The following is a 27,672-nucleotide window of genomic DNA, read 5'->3' as shown; positions in this document are numbered from 1 at the left end:
CAGCGTTTTTCCAGCCACTTCGGCGACGATTTCATATATTTCGGTCATGGAGTGATAGTGTATGAGCATAGGGAAGAATATGAAGCTAGCGCAACCTTTTCCCCTATTTCCCCCCACTTTTTTCAGTCGTGAACAGTAATTCCGGAGGGTTCCGTCGCTGCTACCCCGCCTCTCTATTCCAGCTTGCTATACTTTGAATTTTGGACAATTTCAAGCTCATTCCAACACCATTTCTCGGTTATACAGGCTGGCCGATGGTGAAATTATAACCATTCCAATTTAATCAGTTTTCGTCACAATTATCGTACTAGTATTGATATAATTTTTGTTTAATGTTGTAGGTTTGACAATTGAGCGTTTCAAGGTATAAATTTGTCGATCTAAAGTTTATGTTGGACAATTAGAATTCTTTAGTTTGAGAAATATAGTTGCTGCAACATTGTTGGATATATTATATATTTGATAATTGTTGGGTTAATGTTTCATGTATACAAACTCAGTTTCTGTTCCAGCCTACTTTATGTCGAATGGTGGTCGATGTTCGAGTTTGGTTTCAGATTAATCCGAGATTTCAGCCTGTTTTCGTGACCGGAATGGAAGTTTTACTCTCTTCTATTTAATTTGTTATAATTGATTATATCTCATCGTTATTGATTATTAATTGGGTAATAGTTGTAAGTTCAAGCATTGGCAAGTTTGAGGTATAAATTCTTCGACCCAAGAATTAATGTCAAATTATTAAGTGCGATGTGTGTAAGAATTAATGGTTGTTGGATGTATTAGAATTAATATTCAACAGGTCGATCTAAGAATTATTGCAAATTTAGTTGTTTGAAGATTTTTGGGAAAATAAATTGATAGATGAGAACTTTTAGAAAATAACTTGCCTAGTTTGGATTTTTGGTAAAATAATTCCAACTTTGAAGATTTTAGAATCTGTGTTGTATCATTTAGGATTGTTGTGAACTTATTTATTTTGTGGAAATAAATATTTGTTATAGGCCGAGAAAGTTCAAGTTAACCCTTTGTTAATCAGTGTTGAGTTGGTATAAGTATATTTAAAGTTCGGTAACATACAACAATAACACATAAATTACGTTTTAAACATATTTATGTGTTGTTATAGATTATTATGTATTTCTGTGGATTATGTGGATTTTAAATGTCTTGTTGATTTATATGTTCAGGTATATGACATATTTTATGGTATTTAGATTAGAGCATGATCTTATGATATACATATTGATCCTTATCGTTCTTGTTATCCGTTACAATTGTTCATTGTTATTCGGTTTAGACTGTAGATTCGATTTATCAATCCCGTAGACACACTTGAGAGTTGAGACTGTAGATTCGGTTTAGATTCAATTGTTCCAGCCTAATAAGCCTATATTGATACACTTGAGACTGTAGATTCGATTTAGCAATCCCGTCTGTTAGTGCAGCCGTTCAGGGGTGAGCGTTGGGCCTGAAATTGTGTCATCTAGTTCTGTTCCGTTGTGTCATCTTGTTGTACCATGACAAATGTGTGGAGGCTGAGTCGTGGGTGTTTGTGTTAGCATCACAATGCGTAGGCTATTGTCGTGGGTGTTTGTGTTAGCATCACGACATAAGTGACTAGGCGGTTTAGTTGCATGACGATATAACTTCCCTGTATATTGTTGCTCGAGCAGTACTGTTGTTTCTATCGTATCGTTTGTTGGCTCTTGCTACCCCGTCTCTATCGAGCCATGTTTCATGCATTGCATAGTTCATTTTGTTTATATATTTATGCATGATTATAGTTGTTATTGTTGAAATATTTCATACCAGAATCTTAACCCCAGTTGTTTATTGGGAGCTATTGTGGATGTTGTTTGTGCACTATGGTAGGTCACCCAATATGTTTTGTAGCACATGCATAGTATCCGTCAGTGAAGCTCATGATTGAGGTTGGATTGTAATGGTTGGTCAGTTTGGAGTCTCTCAGTTTCAGTTAGTATATCTATACTATTTTATTATCTTATTAAGTTTGAGACACTTAGAGTAACTAACTTTGGTGTTATGATATGTTTTAATAATTATATATATTAATAAAATTTTAAAATTTTAATGCAAGTTATATGTAGTTCAGCAGATAGAGTCATTGTTTCTTGGGTTTAGGTTATAGGTTCAATTCTTATTTATGTTATTTTTTTATTCTTTTATTTTTCAATTTATTTTTTAATTTATATATCAAAATTACAGTGTAGTCTCTCATTATTTCTTATAATTATATTTTGATCCTTATTTAAATATAAATCAAATGAATTATAAAAAATATTATACAAATGCGTGCATCGATGTACTAGTGTATATTACATCGGAGTCTTGTTTAGTTTGTCATATTTTTATCCTCCAGGGAGATTGTATTATTATCTGAAGTTTATTTATTATGTTTTTATTTTGTTTATGTTGTGTTGAGCCTTGTAAGCTTTATTTGAACTATTGTTTGCGGATTGTTGGATTGTGTCTGACTGAGTATTTATGAATAACACAGCGTTGTCCTTGAATAATTTTTATTTTACATGTATATTAAATCTTTGGTGTATTCTATTTATGAGAATATCATGCCAAATTTTTTTATATGCTGTACGGTCAATTTTAAATTTTAAAGTAATTATAAATCATTTTCCGCTGCAATTAATTTAATAAATATTGTTTGATAATTAATTATAATTATGATAATTGAGCCGCACGTTCATCTTTATTCTTATTTTATTAAATTAATACATTTTTGGTTTTATTTACAATATTTAAATGATTATTAAAATTAATAATACTACTATTTTATATATATATTTATTAATCAAAACAATTTAATTCTTGTAATTTATTTAAAATTAATTTTTTATTATAAAGTTTTAAAAAGAATACAACATAATAAAAAATACATATGTATAAAATTTAAAACAACATATAAACTGAAATTTTCTAAAATAATAAAAAATACAAATGTATAAAATTTAAAACAACATATAAACAAAAACTTTCTAAAATATGTAAAATATTATTTCACTTATTGTTGTATTTTCCTCGAAAATGATCAACTAAATCGGCACTTGGTAAAAAACTTGTTTGAAGATAATAATGAAATCGTTGGTTTGCGTCCTGGATGGGTTGTGTAGGTTCGTCACCAACATCATTATACTAATTTTTCACGTGATCTCCTCATATTCGACGACCATGTTATGTAAACTAATGCATGCTAATATAATATTTTTTTTTCCTTGTACCAACAACGAGCGGGACCTTGGATAATCGCCCATCGGGATTAGAACGTCTCGAATGCCCTGTTCGACATACTTTCTTACAGATTCTTGTCTTTCTTTAAACAAGTTTCTCTCGGGATCTTCTGGGAAAGAAAAAACCTTAATAAACGTTGTCTATTCCTGATACATTCCATGTGTTAGATAATACTTCTTTTTATATTGAGTGTCCATCATCATGAAATTAATCTACATGGTGTTTCCTTGCAAAACACTATTGAATATATGGGAGATTCGTACAATACGTGAACTGGAGACGGAGACTCCAAAGAATTCATGTCACATACACAAATATTTAGATGTGACTGTTCCAAGCATGATTGTTGGCGATCCATGGTCTGTTATAAATTGGTCTTTCCAAGCAACTGGACAAATTTCCATTTCCGGTACATACAATCAAGGTTGCCCACCATGTCAGGGAAGTCGTGTCCCTCATCATGCATTTGAAGAAGACACTGAACATCATCATCATTCGGCCTTCTCAAATATCGATCATCAAATAGTTCAACCACTTATTCACAAAATTTGAAAAAAACATTTCATGACAGTTGGTTCACCCATATGTAAGTACTCATCAAGATGGTCGGTAAGGAATCCTTAGCCAATTGACAAATCGTAGGTGTACATTTTTGCAGTGACGACAAGCCTTTTCTTTTCGTAATATCGTCATTCTGCTGAAAATATGATGAACGATTCTTAAATGCTGTCACTATGCAAGTGAATAACTCTATTCACATTCAAAATCGTCTTCAAAATATTTGATCTGGATATACGAGGTTTGTGGAGAAATAATCATCGACGAGCCTCGAATGCTTGACCTTACGATTTTTTTTGGATGAATATTCTTCTTCACTGCATCTCGTTACTACTTTGACATGCTTCTGGTATTTGTCGGCTTTATTGAATTATCAATAACATTAGCTCTTCAACTAGATCATGACTTCGATCATCAGCTTCAACTTTGTTTTCACTTATTGAGCTAGAACTTGAGCTAAAGATGCATGAATATTGAGACATTTTGGAAGAAACACATTCAAGTTTATTTATTTGCGAAATGATATATTCGTAGAACGAAGAATTTCACAGCACAATGTATCGTCCATTTTGGCAGGCAATAGACTCAAAAAATAAATAATGACGTCTTTGAATGACTACTAATTCTTTTATGTATATATGACTTGAGGTGTCGAACTCGATATCTCCAAAAATATCTTTAGCACCTCAAAAATTATTAGGTTGTTTGTGTAACGTTTTTATATAAATCAAAATAGTATATTCCTTTGGTCTGGTAAAGATTCTGATATTTAAAAGTTTTGACATCGTTTTCCTTTTTAATGGTAACAATTGGTATAATTCATGCTCCCGGACCATGCATAAATTCTTTAAATATTTGTAACCGGACATGTAACCCGACAAATGTCATAATATTATACGAATGCAATAATATTATAATGATAAAATACAAGTTGAAAGGTCTCATTAACTAATTTGAATCGTGTCACGAAGTAAAATATTGCACTTCTGATGCGAAATTGACACGTCTCGCGGAGTGCATCCAGACCTCGCTGGTTCCTACTGTCGATCTGCGCTATATAGGCGCTGCTCTCATTAGAACCGAATGCCAATCAAACCATTCTCACACCATTGGATTTTGATCGAACAGAGTCCAACTATCATGTCGGGTGTGCAGCAATATTACAAAATCTTGATGTTTCCGTGGTTAGCTCACGGCCATATATCCCCCTTCACGGAACTGGCCAAGAGGCTCATTCACAGAAATTTTCATGTATTTTTATGTTCAACTCCGGTGAATTTGGAGCCATTCAGAAAGTCCATGAACGAGCCTTCGTTAAAATTCGTGGAACTTCACCTTTCTTCCACTGAATTACCCAAAAAATTCCACACTACCAAGAACCTGCCAACCCATTTGATGCAAACTCTCAAAGCTGCATTCGATGAATCTAAAGAGAATTTTCGAAACATTCTTAAAACCTTCAAACCGGACATTTTAATCTATGATTTCTTGCAGCCATGGGCGCCACAGGTGGCGTCGGAAGAGGGAATAAGTTCCGTTGTTCTCCTCCCTTGTGGTGCAGCTTGCTTTTCTTTCATAGCCCACTACTCCATTCATCCCGAGATGGAGTTTCCTTTTGAGTCACTCAGATTTCCAGAGACAGAGCGAGAGAATTCTGAGATTATACATGCTATTATAAATAGTGCTGAGATTAAGGAGAGATTCCTGAGATGCTTCGAAATGTCATCGGCTTCTTTTATACTGATAAACTCTTCGAATCCGATTGAAGCTACTTATATTAGTTACTTGTCTGAATTAGTGAAAAAAGAGGTTGTCCCAGTTGGGTTTCTTATTCAAGAACCCGTTCAAAAATCCGACGATTCTATGTTCTTGGATTGGCTAAGTAAGAAAAATACCAAGTCCGTGGTGTATGTATCTTTCGGAAGTGAGTATTTTCTAACCAAAAATGAGATAGAAGAGGTTGCTTTAGGGTTAAAAATCAGTGGGGTGTCTTTTATTTGGGTTGTTAGGTTTCCCGTGGGAGAAAAAATGAATCTAGATGAGGCGTTGCCGCAGGGGTTTCGGAAGAGGGTTGGAGATAGAGGCATGATAGTTGAAGGGTGGGCGCCACAAGCTAAAATTTTGAGGCATTCGAGTGTCGGATGGTTCTTGAGTCACTGTGGTTGGAATTCGATTCTGGAGGCAATATCGTGTCGAGTACCTGTTATTACGATGCCGATGCAACTTGATCAGCCGATGAATTCGAGGTTGGTTGCCGAACTTGGGATTGGGATTGAGATTCGGAGAGATGGGAAGAAGTATACTAGAGGAGAGATCGCGAGGGTGATAAAAAAAGTGGTGGTGGGAGAAGTTGGAAAAGAGATGGAGAGGAATGTGGATAAGTTGAGTAACGAGGTTAGAGGGAATTGTGATGTTGAAATGAATGCAGCCGTAAAAAGGCTTGTGCAGCTTGCACAAGGTTGATAAAGTTGGAAGTTTGGTTCTTTGGTAGGGCCAAATTCAGTGATGTAACATTCCTTTGTACATATAGTTGCAAATAATAATATATGTAAAAGGTACCTGCTAGCAAAGTTAAGGGCTTTGAGGCCGTTATTTGGGGTGTTGAATGACACAAAAACAACGTAATGATGTGTACAGTATTGGGATCTGTTTTCAAGCCAATAAATGCCGTGATTGAGTCTGTCACATTGGTATTAATTCAAACCAAGATATACATATATTTTTAATTGATAAATAACACATTTGAAGATTTGTTAATCGTAATCGTGAAAAGTGTCAACAATCGATAAATAAAAGGATGAAAAACAGCCAATGACAGTAAAATTAATTAGTGTCAACCAGACAACCAAACCAGCAGTGAATGAATTCTTGGATCTCAGCAAAGGGAGTTTACGCTCTTGCTAAGCTCCTCCAATTTCTTCAATCTGAATTTTTCACTTTCAGTCACCAACTAACAACAAAGATACATGAAGCAAGTCAAAATTCCCGAATCAGTACAACTATAATTTTCGAGTCAAGATTCTGCAAGAAGAACAAAATTATACCTCAACTAGTTTGCCAATAAGCTGACCCTTTTCTCTGTTCTTCTCATTGAACGCCTCAATGGCTTCTTTGTATTCTTTTTCCTATGTTATTACGTTATACGATGAAAAGACGTATGTCTATTAATTTAACATTTTCGTGATTTACTATGGTTAAATTACGTTTAAAAATTGTGACACTTCACCTTCTTCTGGCAGCTAAGTCCCAGTGGCTTCAAATCTCGGTTAATCAAGTCGATCCTCTTGCGAATAATCGCAACTTCCTTCCTTGTCGGATCGGTTAAAGCTTCAAGCTCCTATTATAAGTTATACAAACACAGAGGATCCCAAACTACATGAGGATCAATACATTTGCATGCAGTTGGTTGAAATACTTTGAACTAATTAAGTCAGACCAAGACTCATGAATGGTGAATATATACATCTTTCTTTCATCAAACTTACTTCACGAATTTCGGCCAAGCGTTTCGTTTCCTCCTCCACACGGCCTAAATGAGCCTCGACTTTCTCCCTGACTGCGTTTTTCCTTCTCTCGATCTCTTCTTCCTTGACACGAAATGCGGCTAATGCCGACCTTGTCATCTCTTCATCTCTTTCTTCACTTAAGAAAGGGCTGTCAACGTGGTTGATCGAACCAGAGTTCTGAGGACGCGGCATCGGAACCTTCTGATCAAATGTCTGTTGTTTTTGTGTTGTCATTTCAAAAACCACAATCCTTAAAACCTTTTTCCTCCTTGTCTTGTATACTTTCGCTTTTGTATTTAAGAATGATGCGTCCTCAATTCTTCTCTTTCTCCTGTTTACATATGCTCGAATAAAACAAGGCTACCTTTTAAAGTATACATATGGATCCATCTTTCTTTCTGGAGGAGGGTAATGGCCATACTGCCCAATGTCGCTTTTAATAAGGATGTTAAAGAATAGTCTTTTACTTTACTTCATCGTACGTAGGATTATTTGTTTTGTATCTTCTTGCATGCTAAATTTGTCTTTATAATATCGGTTTGGCGTATAAGCCTTAATCAAAAAATTTAAAGGGTTACGATAGATTATCATATACTTGCGAATGAGTTCTGCAGATGATATTGGTTGAAGGGTTTTTATTGGTTTTTTATATATTTTCTTTTATCTTTGAAATGGGGTGCTTGGTGTGAAAGTCTCGTTGCCTGTGTAGAAAATAAAAGTTCACCAACACACAGATGAAATGATGGCCTTAGGGGCCAAGACAAAGTAGGAGAGAAGGACGATTGCAAGCTGCCCTTTATGTGTTATATTTATTCAATCTTTTAGTACACAGGCCCCTTCATTCTGAGACTTGTTCAAGAAACTTCACTTTCTTGGATTTTACATCTTTTGTGACAGTACCCGAGAATTAGGACAAATAATCATGGTGACCAAGGATTGATCATGTGATTCAACATATTTTTAAGGAATGAACCCATGACATATATAGACATGACAAATGAGATTCAACCTAATGTTATCCGACGCTTAACCAATTTATTGTTGCATTTGACAATGAACTATGAATTATTGTATTGGTATTTGATTGTGAAGTGGTATTAATAATTAAATAATTGAGTATTTTTCTTGCTTAAAGCAGACTCAGCTTTATTTGTTCAACGAGATACTCATCATCATGTTAGACCCACCCCTGATTTTGTTTGCTCAACATGTTTGAAAGCAAATGCATCCTAAGCATTTCAAATTTTATAAAAGTCCAGTTCATGCTGCCTTACGTTCAAATATGCATTTTGTAATTTGTACACATACCCTTTCAGTTTATCCAGAGTGCATCAAAGATAGCGATTGTGAGTTCTCAATATTAAAAATAAATAATAAAAAAAGATACATTTTGTACCTATTTTATCGCTCTTAATTCATTTTTTTTTTCAAAATGTGATTTTTTCCAATACATGGTTTACTTAACAAACTCATTTTATCAACCATCTCCATACCTACACCTGATATGACCAATCAATATCTAAATTATACCCATTTTAACATGAGATATTCTATGAATACCATTTTCCCTGTCCCCCAAAGAAACATAATATCGATTGATTATTGTTTCTTAAATTCTAATACATTCTAATGGTATTTTAGGTATATTATGGAATAATCTTTAAATTAATTCGTACACAAAAATTTACTAAACGTAATATTTTATCATCATATCCCATATTTTTGTATCTATTATTTTTTATCATATAACCACGAACAAAAAAAATATAAAATAGAAATTTAATAATGAAAAAGGATCGTCAAAAGATATGGGTTTAATTCGAAGGCTAATGGGCTCACTTGTTGTACTTGCTGACCCAATGCCCCAATTTACACCTAGCTATCTGGCCCATGTTCAGAACTTAGTTGTTGGCCCATTTTAAGATTCTCGGGTTGTCCACCCTTCTCATTTCACTCCCCACGTTTTGCTCATCCTCCTCTGTTCGTTCTCTCGCTTCGCACTTTTTCGCCTACTCTTGGGTTTTCAACTCTCGAAATCAGGTAAATCACTTTCTTAATCTTTATTTATCTTCTATTTTTTGCAGATTTTTTTGCATACTGGATTATGTATGCTTATTAAAGAATTTTGTTGGTTAATTGATCTGGATTTGACTACGGACTGTGATTATCGGTGGTTTTCACTTGAAATTTGTGTAGTTTTTGGTTGGATCCACTTGTCTGGGTAGAAGATTTTTGGATTCTTCCTTTTTTTGGAGTTCCTTATTTACCCACTGAAGATTGAAGGAAAATATTATTATTTTTTATTTGATTGCCTGATCGAATTTTCCGACATAGTTTTTTTCATGTTAACTTGTCTTCTAATATACTTTATCTTCTCAGTATTTTTTTAATATGCTCGTTTCATGTATTTTTACTTTCTTTCACTTGTTCCTGTCACTTGAGTATTGTTCTTTCAATTTTGTTTACTGGAGGGTAGCACCGTGTGAGTGGAGACCTTGGAAACTTAATTACGTGAGACTAAACATTTATTTAACATATACAAAAAGTCGAGAGGCAACATTTGCGTATTTGAAATAGTTAAAAAAGGAAAATGCTGATATTTTCTTCCGAGGGAGCTATACCACAGCCTGTCCTGCTTCATAAATGTGTGCCCCTCACCATTCCCCTTTTCTTTCAGTTTACTTGTGATGTTTGGTAATAAACTGGAAATTGTATTGCCTAACCTCTGCCTGAAACCGGTTGGCTTTGTTTTTGATGGTTTGAGTGCTAGTGTGATCTTGCATTTGCAAGGGCACAGTGGCATCGATCCACTTTCATTACATAAATTCTTCTGTTTCGGATTATTATTTATTTGTTTTAGGTGAATGAGAGTTTTTTTTGGTATTGTTTTTTGGATGCTAAATCTCGCGAGTAATTAGTTTCAATATATTTACCATAGTTGCAAAATATAGTAATTTATTGAACACTTTAGTCTTCATTCCTTTGACCAAATTTAATGTTTTAGAGCCTTGTATGCGTCAATCATATTTTGCATTTTTTGTGCATATCTGGATTCAAGTATCTTCAGGACTGCCCTATATTACTCCACAGAGACATCAAGTGAGGCACAATGTAGCCAGTCTAACTGCTTGGCTGAATTGTGCTGTCAAAAGTTTTTTCCCCCTTTTTTTATTCCAGAATAGATATGTTAATTGATGTTGAAACAATTGTGTAAAAGAGCTCACTATGCCAAACCAAGGTTTGTGTCAAGGAAAATCGAGCTTGATAATAATTTTTTTTTCTGGCTTGAACCAAGATGGATATATTTGAGAAGTATCCCGGTTAGTTATCTCTAAGGTTGTTATTTTCTGATTTCATTTTGGCTTGTTCCAGAGTGGATTTAGATTTACTTGCGTAAAATGATCCAATGTTGTCCCCTCGAAGAAGAGGGGGGGACTAACTAAAATCCCTCACTCTGCCATGGTATAAAAAAAAACAAAAATTTAGTGTACTTTTGAGATACACGAGCTCTGTTTCCTTCTCAACCCCACTGTTTCCCATATTTTTCCCCAAATTTGTAATTTTTTGTTAAATAAAATGATGATTTTACTATTTCAAAATCTTTGTCAATCAATTAACTACCTCTCGCCCCACACTCTTATCCTCTCCCCTGATTTGTTCGGGGAGAGTGATTCGAGGATCTGGACTGAAAAATCGTTCAAGGTTGTTGACATTTTTAGTTAAAGAGCGTCCAAATGATGCAGGATGTCAGAAACACCCTTTAGGCCCCGAGAGAAGCTCATCGAGAAGCAAAAGATTTTTCAAAGCATTCACAAGCATACATATTTGAAAGGACCATTTGATAAGATCACCTCAGTTGCCATTCCTCTGGCTTTGGCCGGTACCTCTTTATATCTCATTGTGAGTTCTTTTCTTTTCTGTTCTTTTCTTCATATGATTTGTATGTTCTTATCCATTTCGTTGACGTGAGCACTAATTTTTATCGACACTGTGGTGCAGGGAAGAGGGATCTATAATATGTCCCATGGAATTGGGAAGAAGGAATGAGGAGATGGTGTCTTCTGTTCACGGAAAATTCTTTTCGAAACTAGTTTTTGTGTTCTTCAAGTATTTGCAATTTCAATGTCAATAATTTCTGAATTTCAGAAGTATTAACAGTAGCTTATACATTTCTTTCGTTGATGATGATGCCACAAGTTGTTATTCCTGGTAGATTTTGCTTTGAAAAGAATTGCTGTTGGTTCAATGATACATTTCAGTTTGAGTGGTCCTGTTTTTGGAAGCACTTTCTGTCATTGTTTCTTTTGAAAGCTCAAGGGTCAGGTCAAGTAAAATCACGGGCTCTCTCAGGATTCAGGCGTGAAATTGTTTCCATGTATTTGGTAGTGAAATTTCTAATTTTGGGCAAAATTGTAATAATATCTAAAATATTTTTTCCTGTTGATTATTCTATGTAAAATTTTGGCCTTGCGAAAAATCAACTCGTGTTTCAAGAAATCTGTACATGTAAAATCCGAATCGACCGGGAGCGACAACATATTTTTCCTCAAAATGACGGAAATATGGATGTTTTATTTAAAAAAATTATTAAATATTTTCGGGAATAAGTTTAACGTAATTACATCCATATTTTTATACTATATTATTAAGTGCGAGAACATGACAAGGACATCAATTTTTTCTTCCAATTTTATCCTTATATGATATTAATATTATATTTTTGTTTTTTTTATTTTTAATTTCAACACATACTTTTATTTTTATTTCAACAATTCAAATATCAATTTAGTTAATCCATAATTTATCAAATTTCACTTTAGACTATCGACAATGATAAAAAAAATGTACACATATCGCATGTGCAGAGCAACTAGTTTCGAGGGAGAACGAGACACATGGATGTCGAAGTTTGACACGTAAATAAGCTTTAATTTTAGTAATAATAAAAAAGGAGACTCGATATTCTTTTTTGCCGTCGTAAACCAAATGCGTATTTAATGAATTCGATAGGGTCCACGTGCACCAAATCACGCAAATTAGGTGCCTGTATCTTCCAGTTCCGCCAACAGTTGGCTTCCTCCGTACCACACCCGCGGTTGCTGCGCATGATTTTCCTCAGACTCTCTAATTTCTTTCCGCAAATACAAATTTATTCTCAGAAATCAAGTAAGAAAATTAGTACTGTTTTTTCAATCCGTAAATTTAGCGTGTGTTGTTTGATATTATATTTAATCCATAGTTGTTTTAGCTTAGTAGAAATGAAAGAATCTCTTTGATCGTACACGGTGCTGTATTTTTTGGTTTGTTGAATTTTGTTTCCTCTTAGCAGGAATACGTTTCTCGGTTACGGTTTAATTTTTTTGCGTGTCCAGATTTAAGGATTTTCTGTTTGTGACTAGGCAACCACACGAGATTTTGAAAATAACGAGTGGAGGAGTAGTTTTGGAAAACATGCTGCAATTGTCAGTATGACATTGTTCCTTATTTAATTGTTTTGTTTGATCGTGATCATTTAGAGCAGACTGGAGAGGGGACAACAATGGAAATGAAAAGTGAATCTGAAAACTGTCTGCCGAGTCTCTGCTATCTTGTTATATTCTCTTTTTGTTTAATTAATTTGTTTTACTTCATGTCGCGATGTGTTGGACAATTCAGCCTTCTCTTTGAAGAGGCTGTGTTTGTTTAGAAATTCATGTATTTCAATACGGTTAGCATTGTCTAAGCCTATGAATCAACTAACTCATCAATTTAGCACATGTATGTTTTAACTATTATGCTTATGAAGTTGAATGTTGTGGCTTTGTTTAGGAACACCAAACTAGTGTAATCAACGCGATCACCAAATTTCGAAATCATTTTTCTTATGGCTGCTTCAGAAGCATCCCTAAAAGTTCTATCTTGGGGGGTGCCATGTCGGATTTACCCAAATTTAATTTTCACTCCACCGCTCTCCTTCAAATATAGTGTCAAAAGTGCAAAAAATGGAGATTATAGGGCCATATTGCGGAAGGGCCTTGGGGTAAATCAATATTATGAAGGAAACAGTGTGATGACATTGACAGGTGCACAACATGTTTTAGGAGGACAGAAACCAGGTAACTTGTCAAAATCTTTCGAATGCAACTGCATTAAGGCCGAGAGTGTTAGAGAGACATTTTCGAAAGATGGAAGTAAAACTGAGGCAACAGGGCATTTGGTTGGTGAAAAGGAAGGCCTTTCGTCCAGCTATGGATCAGCATCTGCAGCAAAAAATAATAAGACGATAATTACAGGAGTTGCAGAATCTTTAGAGGATGAAGCTTGGAAGTTGTTGCGAGAATCAATAGTATGTTATTGTGGCAACCCAATTGGAACCATTGCTGCTAATGATCCATGCGACTCAAACACTCTCAACTATGATCAAGTGTTTATCCGTGATTTTATACCTTCTGGGATCGCTTTCCTATTAAAAGGAGAGTATGAAATTGTTCGAAACTTTATTCTGCACACTCTTCAGCTTCAGGTAATATTACTATCCTAATCGGGTGAAAAGTTTCCTGTTTTTCAAGATGTTTAACTTTGGTGACTGCAAAATCAACTATTTCTATGCTTGAAAAGCAAAATTGGAATTTCTGCTAATCTTCACTAAAATATTTGCACTAGTATGTTTGCTTGTGTGTTGTTTCTCTATCACTACATTTGAAACAATTATGATTATTTTGTAGTTGTGGCATGCCGCATGGCTTCGTTGTCCTATGCTTCTTCTTTTAGATGTTAGGACTTCCTCATAATTGTGTGAATCCGCCTACTGATATTTGATTGACATTTAAAATGTTTCTATGTTTTCCTTTCCTGTTTGAGTAAAATCATGTATGGTAATTCTGCACCTGGCACCAATACATCTCTCATCCTTTTGCACTACAAGGGCTATTTACTGAATGAAAATGCTGCTTGGTACCATAGCTGTTGTTGCTTCTACTGGATTTTTTCTTTTGTTTGACTCAGAGCTGGGAGAAAACCATGGATTGCCATAGTCCTGGGCAAGGACTGATGCCAGCAAGCTTCAAGGTGCGTACTGTACCACTTGATGGTGATGAATCTGCAACTGAAGAGATCTTAGATCCTGACTTTGGTGAGGCAGCAATTGGTCGGGTGGCACCAGTCGATTCTGGTTAGTTTGTCTTTTTTGACTGACTTGTAGTTCTGACCATCTGGACACATATAAGCTTAAGAATTGTTTCACAGGTTTGTGGTGGATCATATTATTACGAGCATATGGAAAATGTTCAGGAGACCTTTCAGTCCAGGAAAGGATTGATGTGCAGACTGGAATCAGGATGATTTTAAAACTTTGTTTGGCAGATGGTTTTGATATGTTTCCAACTTTGTTGGTAACAGATGGGTCGTGCATGATTGATCGTCGCTTGGGTATCCATGGTCACCCCCTTGAAATTCAGGTATTTTATCTCAGATCATCCTTCTATTCTGTTCTATGCAATCTTTCCTTCCCCCTCTTAATTCTTCTCCATTTTCCCCCGTTGGTTTATATTCTTTTGAAGAAAATTAAAGAGTTTGTTTCGCCTCAAACGGTCTTAGTACCTCAAAACCATACAGTCCAAACTGCTCACAGGATTGAAGCTGAGACAATATTTCTACTAGTGGCAGGTTACCCATTGTTTGTCTTTGTAGATATTGTATTTGAATTTCCTAATGTCCTATGTACCTTTTGCCACTTCCATTCGTGATTAGTAGCCTGCCTTGTGATCTAAGTGTGAAAAGGTTACCCATTCACAAATCTTGAAAAACTTTCTTGTGTTTCAATCTTCCAATGGTTGAATAACCATTTGTCTCCTTGAACATATGTTTGAAATGCCATTAAATTCTCCCGGAATAACGTGAGAGATTCAGCACAATAGCAATTGAATGACGGCCTTTGGGAAATTTTACAGAACTACATACTTTTATGCAGTATTTAAATTAAAATTCCTGAACACCTGTCGGCTTCGATTCCATTCCATACCTTTCCCTCTACCTTTTTGTTATAAAGTGTAGGTAGATTTAGACAAATTATGGGTATCAAAGCATTTTCCGGAGACATGGTTCATCAAATGTGCTCCTTTATCATGTTTTTTTCTCCCTCGTGCATATCTTCATACTTATGCTCGACGGGATGGCTATGGACATTTACTTGTGAAAACCTGGAAATTATTAGCATTTCAGAGTATAAAAATCACTGTAAGCCAGAGATGTCCTCCTTGCTCAATGATACACTGTTACCACATGAAAAGGAGCCACGAGAACAAATGGTGAAAATTGTATTTATTGCACAGGATGCTGCACGTATATGTGCTGATATGCTGCCTTTTGTTGCAGTCATTATTTTATTCAGCTCTACTTTGTGCTCGCGAGATGCTTGTTCCAGAGGAGGTTTCAGCTAATCTTGTGCAGGCACTTAACAATCGACTAGTGGCATTATCAATTCACATCCGAGAGTACTATTGGATTGATTTGAAGAAACTGAATGAAATATATCGATACAAGACAGAAGAATACTCATATGATGCAGTTAACAAGTTTAATATCTACCCAGATCAGATTCCTCCCTGGCTTGTGGAATGGATGCCTAGAAAAGGAGGCTATCTTATTGGAAACCTGCAGCCGGCACATATGGACTTTCGTTTATTTTCACTAGGAAACTTATGGGCTATAGTATGCGGTCTTGCTACAACTGATCAGTCACATGCGATTTTGGATCTTATTGAAGCAAAATGGTCTGATCTGGTAGCAGACATGCCAATGAAACTTTGTTACCCAGCATTAGAGGGCCAGGAATGGCGAATAATTACAGGCAGTGATCCAAAGAACACGTACAGTTTCTATGTTAATGTACTCCTCTTGTTATATATATCAGATTTCGTGAACTTACACAGGTTAACAATGCTTGTTGTTGCTTTTCGTGCAGTCCTTGGTCTTACCATAACGGAGGTTCCTGGCCAACTTTGCTTTGGCAGGTTAGCTTTTTTCTCTTCTTATTTTGGCTAGTATCACCAGTTTGAATTTTAGTGTCTAACCAAGTAGCTTTGTGGTATTACTCATATGATGGATTTGAGTTGCAAAAAAAGAGTAGGATTGTATCGGACTGTTGCTTGAATATGCCATTTTGAGGTTGATTTAGTCCACTTGGAAGTTGTGTTACACTTGTAGCCTACTCTGTGCGGCATAAAAGTGAATAACTTCCCGTTAAATGGAAAAAAAGAGTTCAAGCTTCGCATGTAATTTTTTCTAGGACTGCAGTTTCTCCACTAACGTTTGGTTGTTTTTTTTTTTTTTTTTTTACGAGCGGTGGCATATTTTAGTTTCATGTCAGTACTCGGCTTTTCAAATAGCAACGCATAGATTATTCCATGGTCAAGCTTTTATTTCAACAGCTATTTGATTTATCAGATTTTGTATTTTTTATTGATTCATATATGTGCTCTTTCAGTTAACTGTGGCATGCATAAAAATGGAAAGACCAGAGATCGCTGAAAATGCAATCAAGATTGCCGAAAAAAGATTAGCAAAAGACAAATGGCCCGAGTACTACGACACCAAAGGAGCAAGATTCATCGGAAAACAGGCGCACCTCTTTCAAACTTGGTCCATTGCAGGATATCTAGTAGCGAAACTCCTCATTGCCAACCCATCTGCGGCAAATTTCTTGGTTAATACCGCGGACACCGCACTTATGAATGCCTTTTCCTGCGCACTAGCCACTCCAAGGAGAAACCGTTCACGAAAAGGACCGGTCCAGAATTTCATTATATGAATACCACATAATCTGTCAGTACACCTCTCTCCTATCCTGGCTATATTTTTCTTGTGCCAGATTTCAGCGGAGAGAGAAGCAATTGTAGGATCCCATTCAAGGTTTCACCCCGTAAGCAGAGACCAGTTATAAAGTTGACCATATTATAACATATCACTTCAGATACTCATAATACTCATGTGTGCACAATCGGCATGAAATTTAGCATGAAAATGCCAGTTGACTTTAGATCGTGGCACACCGGCCGCTTACTTGTTGACATTTGCGAGCTGTATATGATACATATATATGAGAATTATTTTCCAGGATTCTTTAAAGGTCGTATACAGGGAGGGAGACTTGCACTTCCTGAGTTTTACATGCATTTGTAGTTCTCTCGAGTTTTTATTATATGTCTAGCCTTTAGTATACCTGCAGATAATGTTACATAATGGAAACATCAAAAAAATGAGAATCTTAGGACTGAACAGCTCCGATATTTTTTCCTGTAAACAAAGTGCACTAAAATACTAGTCTTCGGGATGGAGAGTCCTGTATGAACATTTCGAATCAAGCAGTTGATAACAAGGAATAGAGTTAAAAATGTACAGCGTCTTGCGTAAAAAAGCTAAGAAGCTAAAACTTGACTACCCTCGGCCACAATTTTTTCCAATAGTGACTCGCAAGCATCTTCAAGTAAATCCAGAACCTGCCACAGAGTGGTGGAATTTCAAAGGAGAAAAACAAAGTGATTCGACAATATCATCAAATGTAACTCATTCGATTAGTTAGTTTCTTAGATCATAAGTTACTACTGAGCCATTGAGGGATGGGCAGAATGTTTGGACTCGTTTTCGGCCGACTCAGCCAAACAGATACATTGCTGGTGCTACTTGCTAGAATGTTTAAACTCATGTCAACAGATGACTACTTGATAATTCAAAATGTTTTGAAAATTCAATTGGATCCATAATAGCTGCGCGGTCACGGTTCATTAGTAAACATGTAGATTGAATAAACCTAATCCTAGCAACTGAACATCTATGGTATCCGAGAAATATATTAGTGCTACAACCGGATCTATTAAATCAAGTTCAGCGCTTGCTCTGGCTCAAACGCAACCTTGGTTTTTAATGGTTAGTGCTCAATCAAGTCTAGATGCAAACAAGAAGGGACAACATATGCAGAAGCACGTGCACGACAAAAATTCGGTTGAGGTATAATATACCAGAGAGTTTGCAAATTATGAACTGCATTCTAGTTTTTGACCACATATCATTCCCAAAGAGGAGTGTCATCAAACATTACCTTCTCAAAACCTTGCGGTCCTCCATAATAGGGGTCCGGAACTTCGGTTTCATCATGCCTCTTGCAGTAGGAACACATCAACTCAACCTGTAATATCCATAGACATGTTTTGATTACAAGAACCAAATGTGAGGTTTATTCCATGATAACTATTTCATGCATAGTTTAAGATGAAAAGATGAACTAAATTTGGCGGCGGGATCCATCAGTGTCCACTAACCAACCTTCTTATCCGCGTCAATGGGAAATGTTTCTCTGTGCCTCCACCTCTCAAATGCCTCGAGTATATCCTCTTCATCCAATCGAATCGCACAATATACTTGTTAGATATTATCGAGAGAAATTTTAAAGAACACAGCACATGGATGGAACAGGGGGCATTAGGCATCATCAACTCAATCATAAGGCAAGAAACTCCATCCCTTAGGGGACATCCGATGAAGAAAGAAACTCAAAATATATATATATATATATAAGCACGGTCATGATTGAGTTAAAAGATTCTACGGATAAATCTACCTCTGTTTTGCCTATCCATAGCAAGAATAAGATCAAACTCCCTGAAATCAGACGGCTTAATCGGCCTCGAGATAGAAGTTATCTCAATTCCACGCCTTTTAGAAGCTGCCCTCATTCTTGAATCCGCTGGATTACCCTTCATTTCCAAAAAAAGCACCACAATATACGCAGCATCATTAGCATTCCAAGAATACGCATATTGAACACAGGTATGAAAAACAAATATATGCTAAATCTAGTATATCCTAACAAGAATCCTCAGATTCAACTATCAGACATCTCTGACAAGCAAAACAAAAACAGTGAGTACATATAAACCTCATGATAATTGATGGTGCCTGCAGAATCAATATAGAATACAGAATCAAGATTCCTCTGCTTGACAAGATGTCTGAAAACACCCTCAGCAGCTGGGCTTCTACAAATGTTCCCGAGGCAAACAAATAGAACTGAGTATGGCTTAGTGCTCTGTGAATGATCACTCGAGGCTGTAGATAGCGTGGAAGCCATTGATGAAGCTTTGATTCTTTCGGGTAATCTTGATTTTCCTGTGTTTGTTTGTTTGTTTGAAGGGTCCGCCGAAAACCGGAGAAATGGCGAAGATTTGAGGGAGAGAAGAGGAGAGTGGTGGCAAATTGGTAACTTAGAGGTAGTTGGGATGAAAAAAGTAGCACTGTACAAGGATTTCATTGAATTGAAGATGTTTTCCACTGTACCAGTGTAATTATAAATTTGGTATGGTGGTGTTATGCTCTTATTCCATGTAGGGAGAATCTTGTTTTATTTATTTCTCCGCATATAATTTTACGAGAGATTCATGTCTTTTTTCAAAAAGAGAAGATATGATATGATATGATATGATGCACACATATAAGAAACATAAAGGCCTCTGGTTTTGTAAAATTTATCCAAAAATAATTTTAGTTTTTACATTTGCTTTTATCCCTGTTTAACATGTAATTTCAGGAAAATAAATTTCATGGTAATAATTTTAAATTTGTTTGAATGGCGTATTATTTATATCTGTTGTGACTTGTTCTGCCAGATGACTCCTTATTTTTAGAGATTTTAGGTGTGATTCACTACAACTTTGGCTAATAACTTCTATTTTTAAAGATACAATTTGAAAATTTCCTTTGTGGATGACTCTAATACAAATTTTCTCCAGCTTTAGACCCCTCAAACGTTATTTTATTTTTCATGGGAGCATATTCTTTGAATACATTTGCACCATATTCTATATATCAGTTACAAATCATGTGAAGAAACTTGAGTTAAAATGGAAATTCCTAGCTGTAATATTTCCACATTAAAATTTGCTAAAACATCTCAAATTTTATTTCATCCGCCCAAACTCAGGGGTGGTGTTTCCCAAATCGAAGAACTTGGGAGGATCTGGAGGCGTTGCGCATCGAACCAAAGCCCAGTTCAGGCCTTCAAAGAATGGTCGTGGCTTGATCTCTGCTGCACCCTTTGTCGAACCCAGTCTATTCTCTGGTTCCTTCTGCAATAACAGCCTGGTCAAGTCTCGAGCATGAGAGCTGACCATTGGATAAGCAGGAAACTCGAGGCACTGGGACGAAACATTTGATAAAGTATTATCGTTGCTCGATCCCATAATAGGCGTCTTGCCATATAAAAGCTCGTATAGAAAAATCCCGAGTGTCCACCAATCCACTGCACTCCCATGGCCTTGCCCCTTGATTATCTCTGGAGCCAGGTATTCATGTGTTCCTACAAAGAGTTGGACCGAGCACTGGTGGACTATACTACAAGTTGCGGCAATGGAATGCATTGGTCAGCTTTTAGTTTCTGCATTTTGGAGGCCGCGAATAAAAATCTTGGTGTAAAACAAGCGAGCTGCCATGATGGTTGGAGGCAAAAAGGGTCGATGCAGCTAGAACATGAGCATGGACTGGACATTTTGTCAGGAGGTTCGGGAAGTGGTGAAGATGAGTTGAGTGGCATAGGTTTTACGGTGCATCTAAAAGACAAGTCAAAATCTGAGAGCATGATATGCCCATCTTCTATAACCAATATGTTTTCTGGTTTCATGTCTCTGTACGCTACGTCAAGCATGTGAAGGTACTCCAGTGAAAGGACTTCAGAATTCAGATACATAGAACCTGCATAGAGAGTTGAAAAAAGAACCCAGTTATCATTCCTTAACAAGCCTTGTTAATAAAACTCTGAACTTTGCAAACACGAAAAAGCTCTTGTAAGAATGTACAAAGTCAAAATGAGAAGACTGCAGGTACTATATTTTCTCGCATGCCCATTGAAGTTTATGGCCTAGTTTGCTTCTCCAGTTATACGACTAAAAGGGCTATCGACAGACTACCGTTTGAAACTTTACCTGACTGCCTGGTCAGGAGAACTCTTCGTGGACTGCTTTTGACAGTCCACATGAAGATCACCACCTGGACAGTGTTCCATTACCAACAACAAGAATTTCTTGGTAGTAAAATGCGCATAAAGTGTAGGGAGAAATGGGTGATCCAGGATTTCCATGATCTCTTTTCCAGTTTGAGCCCGCATAATCTTCTTTCCGCTTGCCAGAAAATCATAATCCATTACTTTTACAGCGAAGAGGCAACTAGTGCCTATCAGCTCAGAAAGATCAACTATCCCAATATCTCCAACTCCGAGTTTCTTCAACAGCTTGAAGTGTTTCAAACCCAAGCTTCCGTGCTGCTTCTGGACAGATTGTATGCTTCCCATCTCCAGTCTTTCGACATGTTGGCGATAGCCACTGTGACTAGACATACTTACATAGCTTTAGTTGCTGTTACTGTTACTTCTTGTACTGCTGTATTCCCCTCTGCTACTTTTTGTACTTTGAGATATCTCCCCTTTTTCCCTTGATCTCGATCTTTCATCAGCTTTGGTCAATACAATCTTTGGTTCGCTGATGATACAAGGAACAAGATTGATTGTGTTCAGTGCGGTTTGTAGTCTACTGTGGTAGCTAAAATATGTATTTAATTTGTATCGAATGTTAACTCATACGAGTTTCGTCTTCATAAAAAATATATATTCTCGAATATATGATAGCCCCGCGATACTTTCGCTCATCCGATAAAACTATTTATTTTGATAAATTTCGAGTGATTAACCTCAATTGCTTAACGTCTTACGATATTTTATAGCATTCAAATAATTTTTGAATGCATTGATGATTAGTCGGTAGCTTTACTAAAAAAGAAAAAGGATTTGTTCTGGATGAAGTACACTATGGAGTGATTTTTAATTTGATTAAAAAATCTAGGGAAGGAACTTAAACTGACTCCAATTTGTACATAAAAAAGTTCATATTGATGCATAGACAATCTAAAACTAAAATGAGTTAAATATTGAATTTATGAAATTCAATCGTATCAAAACAAGTTTGACGAGTTTAATTTTTTAATTTCAAATTCTTTAATTTAAACAGATAACAATTTGAAATTAAATACAATAACTCAAAAAATAATGAGTCAGAGATTTAAAATCAATTGTAAAACGAATATATCCACTCAAATAGATAGATCTACAATTATCGATTTGAAATAACGATGCCATAAATAGTTCCAATCAACCTCCTATGTTTACATCGGGAAATTTCACCTTCTCTTTTTGTCAATACCTTTAGACTAAATCTAAAAGTGTACATTTATCGTCATATATAGGGTCTACTAAAAAAATATGAACTCCACACATCAATAAATATCTTTTCTTAGATGCATTGTCCTAAGAGTAATATCTTATTTTCCTTAAAGGCTATGGTTTGATCACAAAACCACAAGTTTACATGGAGTACAGATTTTTAATTAATATGGGAACATGTGTGTGAAGAACATAATAGAATGAGGAAACAACATCAAGATTTAAATTCTTGTTTAAACACTCAAGTTTTGATGGCTTTTGTCCATGACTCATTTAAACAACAAAATTACACGTACCATTCTAAAAATATCAGCATCTTTAAAATAAATGTTCCCTAATACCAGAAATCGAAGAACAAGATTAGAAGATGGCCGTTTCAGGCAAAAAGCAATTGTCGCACCCTCAGTCGAAGAGGCTGAAGCCCATATCCTGCAATCAAACAGAAAATAAGATTAGATACAAGTGAAATTTGTCCAAATCTTGCATAATAATAAACAAGTCTTAATATGGCCATGTCCAGATAGTTACATCATCGGACTCCTCTTTCTCTTCTACTTTCTCTTCTTTCTTGGTTTCAGCAGCCGCAGCAGGTGCACCACCAGCAGCAGCCGGAGCAGCAACAGCAACTGCACCCCCACCCCCACCTGCCGGCACGGAAGCCAACTTTTCCCTTCCAGCAGCAATCAATTCAGTGATATCTTTTCCCTCAACTTCAGACAACAGCAAGGTGATTCTATCATCATCACACTCAGCTCCAACTGAACCGAGAAATGAGTAGGTCAATACAATTACAGTCAGAGAACTGATTCTAGTGGGTGGAATAAAATTTGCAAACATAATGTAAAACAAAATAGATTAACACTGATCAACTAAAAACATGAGGCTGAAAATATTTTAAAAATACCAATGTCTAGAGACTCATAGAAAATGGAAACAAATACCACACCAAGCAGCAAGACCAAACTAAGTTATTTTCCAGAAGTTTAAAATGTAATATTCACCTAATTGGAACTACATAATCAGCAACTACACCTACAAGTTTATTTTCACAAGTTCTCAAATCACTGAAACTATATACTTTAAATATTGATGGTGTGAGACAAGAATGCTCCAAAGTTAATTGATAAATAGTTTGGCAACTACGCTAGAGGGTTGGCACAGGCCTCCCTCTCCCACAGTTGGGGACAAGACAAAGATTCTCGTCATTGGCAAGTTCGTATGAACCAACAGTGAATGTTATGAACATCATTCAATCTTTCTAATCTTTTGCATTGCATATCCAGCTACTAGCGGGTGTTTTGGTTTAACATCCAAATATCCCTCTTCCATGGCCCAATGGAAGACTAGAGACATGTACATGATCAACTACTTGTCTCTCATCTTTCCTCACAATATTCCATCACAGAGTTCCTAATTTTGGAACTTCAAACAGAACTCAATGTAACAAAGAAAGCCTTTCTTTTATCTTTCCACCCGTTAACCACTCAACTAAAGAAATTACTCAAAACTTCAAATTTCAAAATTAACAGAAATGAGTTCACAAAGCTTTCCCTAAAGCTTCATAGCATAAGGGATATGCTCCAAGCGATTACAATATTCTCAAACAAGAATTTAAACCAGATCTAAATTTCTAAACGTATTTTGAAACATAAAATCACTCCGATATGCATAATCAGATCAAATAACATATTCCATACGAAGATTCAATACTTGAACAGCTACGATTTTATTTTTACAAAAAATACAAAAAAAAAAACATACAGAGATAGATGGAGACTAACCTGAGCCGAGAATTTTCTTTAAGTCCTTCGCGGAAGGACTGGCGTTGCCACCCAACAAAGCCAACAAATAAGCTGCTAATATCTTCATCTGTATGTCGTCCAAGGCAATAATAGACTCAAAATGGAATCACAAAATCAAAGGAATATATACAAAAGTAGACGAATTATCAAGGAAAAGGAGGAATAAATTACTTGGAATAACAATCTCTGAGATGACGGTGCTGCTTGGGTTATGGAAAATTGCTGGCGATTGGATGCAACTGAGAGAAGATTGACATATTTAGTCCTTATATATTATAGCTAGGGTTTAGGTGTTAAGGGCCTTTGATTTATTTGGGCCTGAGACCTATTAGAGCCCATCGAAAAAAGCTTATCTAGAGCACAACTTTTTTTGGCAGCCCAATAAGAAGGAAGATGAAATTTCCTTCCTCAGTCTCTCTACTTCTCAAGCACTCGTATTGCAGTAAAACACTAACAACTATACAACAGATTCCCGCTGTTAGTTTTCCTCTCTCAATCTTTAAATTCATCGTTTGCTGTTAATGGTGAAATTTGAATTGCTTTTTGTCGGAGGTATCTCGGTGAGGAATGTTTCTCAAAGACTGATTTGGTCGAGCACTTTGTAGTCTACAGCAAATAGAACGCCATGAATGGTATGAACTTAAATTGAATGTTCTGGTCAGATATCTAAGCATGGTTCTCAAGAAGTGGCTAGCGATTGATTCATGGGTTGTTTTTCTTTTTTGCTTTCTTGTTTGTTTGTGTGGTGGATTCAAAGCAAACGATGGAGGACACAGTGTTGGTGGGTGATGATCTAATGATGGGTCCTCCATCACTTATAATTCCGCCTGAAATTAGCTATTAAAAGTCATTTGATGAAACACGTTTTATCATTAGTCGCATTTGTTCTTCTTTACTGTTGGTATAAATAGGTCAACTTGTGGTAGTTGAGGATTGTGACTTTCATTTTACAAAATCACAATTTGATATACAGAGAAAGAGCTTTTCTCATTCATCAATGGAGTTTTGCCTTCACATTATGTCTTGCTTTCTTTCTAATATGGTATCAGAGCATTGAATCCGATTGCTCCTCTGTTCTCGCCATGGTGAAAGCTAATGCGCCACATCTTCAAGCTACGACTTCACAGAGTGGGAGAATTATCGATGATTCGAGCAGTCCTTATTTTCTCCAAAATGGTGATAATCCCGGTCTAGTGCTTGTATCTCACTTCCTTGCAGGTAACAATTATAATATTTGGAGTATGTGCGATGACTATGACACTTACTGCTAAGAATAAGCTTGTTTTCGTTGACGGAACGTTCGTGCGTCCTTCTCCTGAAGATTTGTTGTATGGTGCCTGGATTAGATGCAATAGTATGGTGATTTTGTGGCTACTTAATGCTGTGAGTCGAGAAATAGCTGATAGCCTCATGTATATGGCTACCGCACATGAGATTTGGATAGATCTCCGCGAAAGGTTCAATCAAGGTAATGCACCTCGAATTTTTCAAATCAAAAGGTTATTGTTTGGTTTACAACAAGGTTCAATGGATGTTAGCACTTATTATACTCGTCTGAGAACTTTGTGGGATGAATTGAAAGATTTCCAGCCGGTATCGGTGTGTAATTGTGGTTCTATGAAGGATTGGGTGACGTACCAAAATCAAGATTATGTTATGCAATTTCTGATGGGACTCAATGAGTCATATGCTTAGATTCGTGCTCAAGTTCTGATGATGGATCCGATTCCTGTAATTTCGAAGATCTTCTCATTGGTGGTTCAGGAAGAACGTCAACGAACCATACATTCTGACATTTCTGGTTCGTCATTGGATCACTCTTCACACTCGTCCCCTAATCCGAGCATAGCGATTGTCAAGGGACCTTCATATGGTAAAAATGATAAAGGTATAAAATCAGATCTGCCAACTTGTTCTCACTGTCATTATCCGGGCCATACTAGTGATAAATGCTACCAATTGCATGGATATCCACCAAGTCATCCCAAATACAAGCCGAAACAATATTCTGTAACCACCAGTAATGCATCTAAAGTTCGAGCAAACCATCTTAAAGTTGCTGATACTCCAGCCAATTTACAGCCAACCAGCAGTGCACCTGATTCGCTAAGTCCCGACCAATGCAAGCAGCTCCTTGCCTTCTTGAGCACTCAACTGCAGCTTGGCTAAGGCACCACTATGGATTCGAAGCAACTTGAGGCATCTGCATCGTGTCTCAGCGGTATCTCTTCGTTATCCTTTTATGATTCTTCTATCCTTAATAACCATTGGGTCCTAGACACGGGAGCCACACACCATATTTGTTGTTCTCTTGCTTATTATCATTCCTATAAAGCCACAAATTCCACAGTCACACTACCTGACAATTCCACAGTGGCATCAACACATATAGGATCTGTTTTGTTGTCCCCTGACTTGATACTCGAGAATGTGCTTTTTGTTGGCAGCTTCCATTTCAATCTTGTTTCTGTTAGCTCTCTAATTGAACATCTAAAGTGTTCTGTGTCCTTTTCTTCTGATTCTTGTGTCATTCAGGATATTACCAAGGAATGGAGGATTGGGATGGGTAGTCGCGTTGGTAACCTTTATGTTCTGAATTCATCCAACACTTTTCCTACAATCTGTATTGTTTCTTTTACTCATAGCCAATTATGGCATTATAGAATGGGGCATCCCTCTTCGCCTAGATTGTCTGTATTAGGCCAGTTATTTCATGATGGTTCAAAAAATCCAAGTGATGTACTTGATTGTTCAATTTGTCACCTAGCTAAACAAAAGAGATTATCATTTTCTCCCAACAATCTAACTTGTGATATTCCTTTTGAGTTAATTCACATAGATGTTCGGGGTCCATTTCATCCTTTGAGTGTTGAAGGATATAAGTATTTTCTTACCATTATTGATGATCACACACGATACACTTGGATATATTTGATGAAAGCCAAATCTGATGTTTCGTGTATCTTACCTGATTTTTGCAAGTTGGTCCATACACAATTTGGTTCCAAAGTCAAATCGGTTCGTTCTGACAATGCCCCAGAATTGAATTTCTCCAATTTTTTCAAGGCCGAGGGAATTGTATCCTATCATTCATGTGTTGAACGCCCACAACAAAATTCTGTTGTGGAACGAAAACATCAACATATCTTGAATGTAGCTCGAGCTTTGTTGTTTCAATCACATGTCCCTTTAGTTTATTGGAGTGATTGTGTCTCTACTGCAGTCTACCTCATCAACCGAACTCCTTCTTCACGTCTTTCTGATAAAAGTCCTTTTGAGTTATTGTTTCAGAAGCTGCCAGGCT

General features: G+C 36.3%; 7 protein-coding genes and 1 pseudogene across 10 annotated transcripts; 4 read left to right on the top strand and 4 right to left on the bottom strand.

The window, feature by feature from the left end:
- The first annotated feature begins 4,962 nt into the window (after nucleotides 1-4,962).
- Nucleotides 4,963-6,285, top strand: LOC142512559 (flavanone 7-O-glucoside 2''-O-beta-L-rhamnosyltransferase-like). Its single transcript, XM_075619687.1, has one exon. The coding sequence runs from the start codon at nucleotides 4,963-4,965 to the stop codon at nucleotides 6,283-6,285; it is 1,323 nt and encodes a 440-aa protein (XP_075475802.1).
- Nucleotides 6,286-6,549: 264 nt separating this feature from the next.
- On the bottom strand, nucleotides 6,550-7,727 carry LOC142548454 (uncharacterized). The gene is made up of 4 exons (XM_075656787.1): nucleotides 7,308-7,727; nucleotides 7,049-7,159; nucleotides 6,867-6,947; nucleotides 6,550-6,772 (listed from the first exon to the last, which is right to left on the bottom strand). The coding sequence occupies exons 1-4, from the start codon at nucleotides 7,560-7,562 to the stop codon at nucleotides 6,698-6,700; spliced, it is 522 nt and encodes a 173-aa protein (XP_075512902.1). The 5' UTR covers nucleotides 7,563-7,727; the 3' UTR covers nucleotides 6,550-6,697.
- A 1,519-nt stretch (nucleotides 7,728-9,246) lies between these two features.
- Nucleotides 9,247-11,574, top strand: LOC142548460 (uncharacterized). 2 transcript variants are annotated; one of them, XM_075656808.1, is made up of 3 exons: nucleotides 9,247-9,368; nucleotides 11,072-11,228; nucleotides 11,328-11,574. In XM_075656808.1, exons 2-3 carry the CDS (start codon nucleotides 11,073-11,075, stop codon nucleotides 11,373-11,375), a joined length of 204 nt encoding a protein of 67 aa, XP_075512923.1. In that variant the 5' UTR covers nucleotides 9,247-9,368; nucleotide 11,072; the 3' UTR covers nucleotides 11,376-11,574. The 2 variants fall into 2 exon arrangements, with proteins under 2 accessions (XP_075512923.1, XP_075512914.1); XM_075656799.1 differs by lacking the exon at nucleotides 9,247-9,368 and adding an exon at nucleotides 10,415-10,439.
- Nucleotides 11,575-12,326: 752 nt separating this feature from the next.
- On the top strand, nucleotides 12,327-17,489 carry LOC142548429 (neutral/alkaline invertase 3, chloroplastic-like). 3 transcript variants are annotated; one of them, XM_075656748.1, is made up of 7 exons: nucleotides 12,327-12,494; nucleotides 13,137-13,830; nucleotides 14,313-14,478; nucleotides 14,553-14,764; nucleotides 15,681-16,174; nucleotides 16,270-16,318; nucleotides 16,792-17,489. In XM_075656748.1, exons 2-7 carry the CDS (start codon nucleotides 13,192-13,194, stop codon nucleotides 17,113-17,115), a joined length of 1,884 nt encoding a protein of 627 aa, XP_075512863.1. In that variant the 5' UTR covers nucleotides 12,327-12,494; nucleotides 13,137-13,191; the 3' UTR covers nucleotides 17,116-17,489. The 3 variants fall into 3 exon arrangements, with proteins under 3 accessions (XP_075512863.1, XP_075512879.1, XP_075512869.1); XM_075656764.1 differs by having other exon boundaries at nucleotides 15,681-16,193; nucleotides 16,792-17,023; XM_075656754.1 differs by having other exon boundaries at nucleotides 12,337-12,506.
- Nucleotides 17,490-17,625: 136 nt separating this feature from the next.
- Nucleotides 17,626-19,714, bottom strand: LOC142548446 (uncharacterized). The gene is made up of 5 exons (XM_075656775.1): nucleotides 19,240-19,714; nucleotides 18,922-19,057; nucleotides 18,627-18,694; nucleotides 18,403-18,489; nucleotides 17,626-17,803 (listed from the first exon to the last, which is right to left on the bottom strand). Exons 1-5 carry the CDS (start codon nucleotides 19,609-19,611, stop codon nucleotides 17,723-17,725), a joined length of 744 nt encoding a protein of 247 aa, XP_075512890.1. The 5' UTR covers nucleotides 19,612-19,714; the 3' UTR covers nucleotides 17,626-17,722.
- Nucleotides 19,715-20,128: 414 nt separating this feature from the next.
- Nucleotides 20,129-22,312, bottom strand: LOC142548418 (serine/threonine-protein kinase KIPK2-like; annotated as a pseudogene).
- A 457-nt stretch (nucleotides 22,313-22,769) lies between these two features.
- On the bottom strand, nucleotides 22,770-24,654 carry LOC142548423 (large ribosomal subunit protein P2-like). The gene is made up of 4 exons (XM_075656735.1): nucleotides 24,540-24,654; nucleotides 24,348-24,435; nucleotides 23,095-23,324; nucleotides 22,770-22,995 (listed from the first exon to the last, which is right to left on the bottom strand). Exons 2-4 carry the CDS (start codon nucleotides 24,433-24,435, stop codon nucleotides 22,969-22,971), a joined length of 345 nt encoding a protein of 114 aa, XP_075512850.1. The 5' UTR covers nucleotides 24,540-24,654; the 3' UTR covers nucleotides 22,770-22,968.
- A 477-nt stretch (nucleotides 24,655-25,131) lies between these two features.
- LOC142512543 (uncharacterized) lies at nucleotides 25,132-26,537 on the top strand. Its single transcript, XM_075619686.1, has 6 exons — nucleotides 25,132-25,171; nucleotides 25,280-25,290; nucleotides 25,418-25,586; nucleotides 25,690-25,836; nucleotides 25,891-25,967; nucleotides 26,064-26,537. Exons 1-6 carry the CDS (start codon nucleotides 25,132-25,134, stop codon nucleotides 26,535-26,537), a joined length of 918 nt encoding a protein of 305 aa, XP_075475801.1.
- Nucleotides 26,538-27,672: the final 1,135 nt, after the last annotated feature.

This window comes from Primulina tabacum, chromosome 1 (assembly GCF_025594145.1).
Source record: "Primulina tabacum isolate GXHZ01 chromosome 1, ASM2559414v2, whole genome shotgun sequence".
Classification (NCBI taxonomy): Eukaryota; Viridiplantae; Streptophyta; class Magnoliopsida; order Lamiales; family Gesneriaceae; genus Primulina; species Primulina tabacum.
This window is presented reverse-complemented; position numbering and strand designations above follow the sequence as displayed.

Bases quoted from the DNA above. Each gene is read 5' to 3' on its own strand.
- LOC142548454 (XM_075656787.1), bottom strand. From the start codon at position 7,562: ATGACAACACAAAAACAACAGACATTTGATCAGAAGGTTCCGATGCCG. The intron at 7,160-7,307 runs GTAAGTTTGATG...AACTTATAATAG, and splicing joins GCTTGGCCGAAATTCGTGAA to GAGCTTGAAGCTTTAACCGA. The intron at 6,773-6,866 runs GTATAATTTTGT...CTTTGTTGTTAG, and splicing joins TTATTGGCAAACTAGTTGAG to TTGGTGACTGAAAGTGAAAA.
- LOC142548446 (XM_075656775.1), bottom strand. From the start codon at position 19,611: ATGAAATCCTTGTACAGTGCTACTTTTTTCATCCCAACTACCTCTAAG. The intron at 19,058-19,239 runs GTTTATATGTAC...TTGGAAATGAAG, and splicing joins GCACCATCAATTATCATGAG to GGTAATCCAGCGGATTCAAG. The intron at 17,804-18,402 runs GTAATGTTTGAT...ACTCTGTGGCAG, and splicing joins GACCGCAAGGTTTTGAGAAG to GTTCTGGATTTACTTGAAGA.
- LOC142548429 (XM_075656748.1), top strand. From the start codon at position 13,192: ATGGCTGCTTCAGAAGCATCCCTAAAAGTTCTATCTTGGGGGGTGCCA. The intron at 13,831-14,312 runs GTAATATTACTA...TGTTTGACTCAG, and splicing joins TGCACACTCTTCAGCTTCAG to AGCTGGGAGAAAACCATGGA. The intron at 14,479-14,552 runs GTTAGTTTGTCT...ATTGTTTCACAG, and splicing joins GGTGGCACCAGTCGATTCTG to GTTTGTGGTGGATCATATTA.
- LOC142512559 (XM_075619687.1), top strand. From the start codon at position 4,963: ATGTCGGGTGTGCAGCAATATTACAAAATCTTGATGTTTCCGTGGTTA.
- LOC142512543 (XM_075619686.1), top strand. From the start codon at position 25,132: ATGGAGGACACAGTGTTGGTGGGTGATGATCTAATGATGG. The intron at 25,837-25,890 runs GTAATGCACCTC...GTTTACAACAAG, and splicing joins CCGCGAAAGGTTCAATCAAG to GTTCAATGGATGTTAGCACT. The intron at 25,968-26,063 runs GTGTGTAATTGT...TCATATGCTTAG, and splicing joins AAGATTTCCAGCCGGTATCG to ATTCGTGCTCAAGTTCTGAT.
- LOC142548460 (XM_075656799.1), top strand. The intron at 11,229-11,327 runs GTGAGTTCTTTT...ACTGTGGTGCAG, and splicing joins GTACCTCTTTATATCTCATT to GGAAGAGGGATCTATAATAT.
- LOC142548423 (XM_075656735.1), bottom strand. From the start codon at position 24,435: ATGAAGATATTAGCAGCTTATTTGTTGGCTTTGTTGGGTGGCAACGCC. The intron at 23,325-24,347 runs GTTAGTCTCCAT...TTCTCGGTTCAG, and splicing joins AAAGAAAATTCTCGGCTCAG to TTGGAGCTGAGTGTGATGAT. The intron at 22,996-23,094 runs GTAACTATCTGG...GTTTGATTGCAG, and splicing joins AGAAAGAGGAGTCCGATGAT to GATATGGGCTTCAGCCTCTT.